A 4,693-nucleotide genomic window follows, 5' to 3' on the forward strand; every position below is an offset into this window, starting at 1 on the left:
AGCCAATCTTCCCCAATACCCTCCTTTCTGCTTCAGTATTGTTGCAGTCTCTTGATTGTTTTTATATCTTTATATCTATCCGTGTACTTTCTTTCTAAAAATTCACTGTTTAGGTGGGGGGGCACGGTGGCTCATGCCTGTAATTCCCGCACTTTGGGAGGCTGAGGCAGGCGGATCACCTGAGGTCAGGAGTTCAAGACCAGCCTGGTCCACATGGCGAAACCCCGTTATCTCCTAAAAATACAAAAGTTAGTCAGGCGTGGTGGCGCGCACCTGTAATCCCAGCTACTAGGGAGGCTCAGGCAGGAGAATTGCTTGAACCCAGGAGGCGGAGGTTGCAGTGAGCCAAGATTGTGCCACTGCATTCCAGCCTGGGTGACAGAGTAAGACTCCATCTCGAAAAAGAATAAAAAATGAAAAATAAATAAAAATGCACTGTTTACAGGGCCTCGGCTTTCTATCTCCCACCTCCCCAGTTCCATGTCACACTGCTGTTTCATCAACTAGAGACAGGCTTCAATCCCTCCTTATCCCTAGATTTTCCATTCTGCTTACAAATATTCCCAGGTAAATCTCACCTCAGGAAACCTTACCCCACATCTCCTGCCATCTTGTCTATCATCTCATCTTTTTTTTTTTTTTTTTTCTCATTGCTATCTTCTCTTGAAAAGAAAACCTGTGGTTTCTGCTCCACTCCCACCCTCATTCTATTGAAACACTTTGTAGATGGTCACCAACAACATCTAGGTTGGAAATTCAATTTTGGGGGGGCCACTCTTCTATGTTGATTTCACTGGAGCACATGCAACTGGCCTACTATTCCCTACATCTCTTCTTTCCCTTGGCCTAAATTGTGGTTCTATTTTCCTCATCCCTCTACCTTTCATTCCATATGTCTCTCCCACTCCAGCGGGCTTCTCTTCTCACATTCCTCATAAAACAAGTATAATTGCAGAATTGCTGCAGGGTCTTTGGGCGGGTGGATGGTTCTGTTGTTGCAAAGCCAACCATCTCACAGCTGGGCCCTAGGCACGTCCTTGGGCTGGGAATGGGGAACAAGAGAAACAGATGGTTCTGCCTAAAAATATAGAAAGCTCTTTCAGTGATGGGCTGGGAAATATTTTGCAGGTTGTATCACCGTTAGGAAAATGTTTCTCTTCCTTCAATGTGTATTTAGACTACACTGTTTCTGAGAATGACTGTCCTTGAAAGGAGTGTGTGAGGTTGTATTTTCATGTTATCTGCAGGACAATTTAGAAGGCTACCCTCACCTCCCACCATGGAGACACCTGGGCAGGGATGGAACCTGCATGGGAAAGGCCTCAGCACTGTCCTCCCGAAGCCACCTGCACTGGGGCTCTGGATGGATTAACTCACATGCTGGGAAATGTCCTGGTAGTTCCTGTGTCTCCTGGAATCCATGCCTGTGTGGAGTGAGGACGTGGCTCCACGTGAGAAGACCCACTGGGTCCAGAAGAGAGATGTGGAGATTGGCACAGCAAAAATAAATAAATAAATAAATAAATAAATAAAAAATAATAAAAAGACAGGCCTTTCTTAAGCAGGGGAAGAGAAGAATTGGCCTCAAGTCATGAAAACAAGACTAGAAAGTCGAGTCTGCCTTGTGAAAGCGCTGGCATTTCTCCTCCTCTCCTGGACCCTAGGATAAAATATTTATATTTAGCATATGGACTTCAGTTTTCTTCTTTCCTACATGGTAATTTCCTCCAGGTATCCCCAAAGCTTTAATAAAGATTTTGCCGTTCTCTAGAGCCTTGTGTGTGAGTGGTTGCATGGATAAATCAGGGGCAGCCCACAAAGAAGCCTAGTGCCATCTCTGCGTCACCCCCACCCCACCCAGGGGGATCCTGCTGAGGAAGGGCAGGAGACCCAGAGGTGCAGATGCTGAGAGGGAGGATGGGACAGGGTGGGCAACCACTCTGCACTGCACCCCAAAGACATTACAGGAAGGTGCCTTACACGGAAGACAGAGTTCCCAAATTCTGGCTTGAACTCTGTTTTCTGCTCCCCTTTTGCTCCCCTGAACCCCCTCTCCTCTTGACCACGTTATCTGCTTGTCATGGGCTTATGTGTACCCATGGAATCAACCTCTGCCTCCGTCCCAGATTTTAATCACAAGCCCGTATTTTCTGTCCTGAATTCTCATCCCTATTCCCGCCAAGTGACCGCGTGGACGACTGTTCACACGGCAAACTCTTTACGAGTAAGGCGACCCCTGGAATCTTTTTCTTTTACAGCCCTCCGTCCATGCCGGGATCTCTCTCTTTCCTGTTGTTATTTTCACTGGTTGCACAGCCACTTTCCATCACCCAGGCTTGGAATGGGGTCTTCTCTCTTGCCTTCCTCATCATTCGAGGGATCACATCCTGTCCAGCCTTCATTTTTAGTGGCTCTTCCTTTTGACCCCACATTTCCTTTCCCACTGCCATAACCCAACCTAACCCCCTCACTTCAGGCTCTGATTCTTCTGAGACCCTCCCAGTTTCTGGCCTCTTGTTTTGGCCTCTTCCAGGAATCCGCATGTCACTACCAGGCTCATATCTTCCAAAAATGTGTTTGTTCCTCCTCAGTTAGAAGCCTTTGGTGGTTTCCATTGCCTACCTAGCACAGCTGGATGCCCTCCCTGGTATTAAAAATGCTAGGCCCTCCTCCCTTTTCAGTTTGATATCTCACTGCTCCCCTAAATGAGCCTTGCCTTCAACAAAACAGAGCATGCTTGCTCTTTCTCTTCCTTCCTTCACCTTCCTTCCTTCCTTCCTTTCCCTTCCTTCCTTCCTTCCCTCCTTCTCCTTCCTTTCCTTTCTTCCTTTCCTCCCTCCCTCCCTCCTTTCTTTCTTTTTATCTTTCTTTCCTTCTTTCCTTTCTTCCTTCCCTTCCTTCCTTTTCTTCCTTTCTTCCTTCCTTCCTTCCTTCCTTCCTTCCTTCCTTCTTTCTCTTTCTTTCTTTCTCTCTTTATTTTTCTTTCAACAGAATCTCACTCTGTCACCCAGGCTGGAGTGGGTGCAGTGGCATGATCACAGCTCACTGTAGCCTTGACCTCCTGGACTCAGGTGATTCTCCCACCCCAGCCTCCTCTGTAGCTGGGACCACAGAGGCACACCACCACACCTGGCTAACATTTATATTTTTGGTAGAGATGGGGTTTCACCATGTTGCCCAGGCTGATCTCGAACTCCCGACCTCACGGGATCTGCCCACGTTGGTTTCCCAAAGTGCTGTGATTACAGGCATGAGACACGGTGCCCAGCCAAGAGCATGCTTTCTATTTTCCTTCCTCCCTGTCTCTCCTCACAGTTTTCTCATTTTCTGGTGATTCGTTGCCTTTTTTGAGCTGACACATCTTTCACAAGCTCTACTTCAAATGCCACCCCACAATCAAGACTGACATTCCTACCTCACCACCTTACTCTTACCTTCTACTGATTGTATATGGTTATGTGTTGTAGGTATATATGCAGATGTCTTATTTCTCCAACCAAAATAAAAGCCTTGTGAGAGTAAAGATGCATTTCCTATTTTGTATATCCTCCACAGACCCTAACAGAATGACAGGCACGTATTATTCGGTGGATGTTAGAAGAAACAGAATAAAGAAATGTTCAAGAAGAAAGTGCTGGGGAGCCGCGGCTAAAGGGGAGCCGCGGCTAAAGGTGCAGACATGGCCAAGTCCAAGAACCACACCACACACAACCAGTCCCGAAAAGGGCACAGAAATGGTATCAAGAAACCCCGATCACAAAGATACGAATCTCTTAAGGGGGTGGACCCCAAGTTCCTGAGGAACATGCGCTTTGCCAAGAAGCACAACAAGAAGGGCCTAAAGAAGATGCAGACCAACAATGCCAAGGCCATGAGTGCACGTGCCGAGGCTGTCAAGGCCCTCGTAAAGCCCAAGGAGGTTAAGCCCAAGATCCCAAAGGGTGTCAGCCGCAAGCTTGATCGACTTGCCTACATTGCCCACCCCAAGCTTGGGAAGCGTGCTCGGGCTCGCATTGCCAAGGGGCCCCGGCTGTGCCGGCCAAAGGCCAAGGCCAAGGCCAAGGATCAAACCAAGGCCCAGGCTGCAGCTCCAGCTTCCATTCCAGCTCAGGCTCCCAAAGGTGCCCAGGCCACTACAAAGGCTACAGAGTAGGTATCTCTCTCTGCCAACGTGAGGACAGAAGGACTGGTGCGACCCCCCACCCCCACCTCTGGGCTACCATCTGCATGGGCCTGGGGTCCTCCTGTGCTATTTGTACAAATAAACCTGAGGCAGGAAAAAAAAAAAAAAAAAAAAAAGAAAGTGCTGATCGGAATCATAGAAATTGGGAAGAGGTTTTCCTTTATTTTTAGAGGTCTTCTGAAGAAAAGATCATTTTTAAAGTCAATCTAAGCAATACATCTAAATAATGGTTGGCTTCTTATGTCCTTTGTGTTTGACCAAATTTGATTAGAACACGCAGGTCCAAGGAAATTAGCCAAATGGCTCTTCCCTGAACAAAATCTATTTTTCTTATGATGGTTGTGTAGGAAGGTCAGATGTGAACACGGACTGAGTCTAGTTATTTCCAATCAAACATAGGTCTTTCACAAATAATATGGAACTTGTTATTTCTCAAGCCATTTGCGAGTCTGGTTTAATCTTCTAAGAACTACTAGAAAACGCGATTTTAATATGATTAGATTTCCTCTT

The 4,693-nt window shown here is 47.0% G+C and overlaps 1 protein-coding gene across 1 annotated transcript; it reads left to right on the plus strand.

The window, feature by feature from the left end:
- The first annotated feature begins 3,659 nt into the window (after positions 1-3,659).
- LOC112604673 (60S ribosomal protein L29-like) lies at positions 3,660-4,299 on the plus strand. The gene has a single exon (XM_025353938.1). The coding sequence runs from the start codon at positions 3,680-3,682 to the stop codon at positions 4,151-4,153; it is 474 nt and encodes a 157-aa protein (XP_025209723.1). The 5' UTR covers positions 3,660-3,679; the 3' UTR covers positions 4,154-4,299.
- The last annotated feature ends 394 nt before the right edge of the window (positions 4,300-4,693 follow it).

Source organism: Theropithecus gelada, chromosome 13 (genome assembly GCF_003255815.1).
Source record: "Theropithecus gelada isolate Dixy chromosome 13, Tgel_1.0, whole genome shotgun sequence".
In the NCBI taxonomy this organism is placed as follows: domain Eukaryota; kingdom Metazoa; phylum Chordata; class Mammalia; order Primates; family Cercopithecidae; genus Theropithecus; species Theropithecus gelada.

Bases quoted from the DNA above. Each gene is read 5' to 3' on its own strand.
- LOC112604673 (XM_025353938.1), top strand. From the start codon at position 3,680: ATGGCCAAGTCCAAGAACCACACCACACACAACCAGTCCCGAAAAGGG.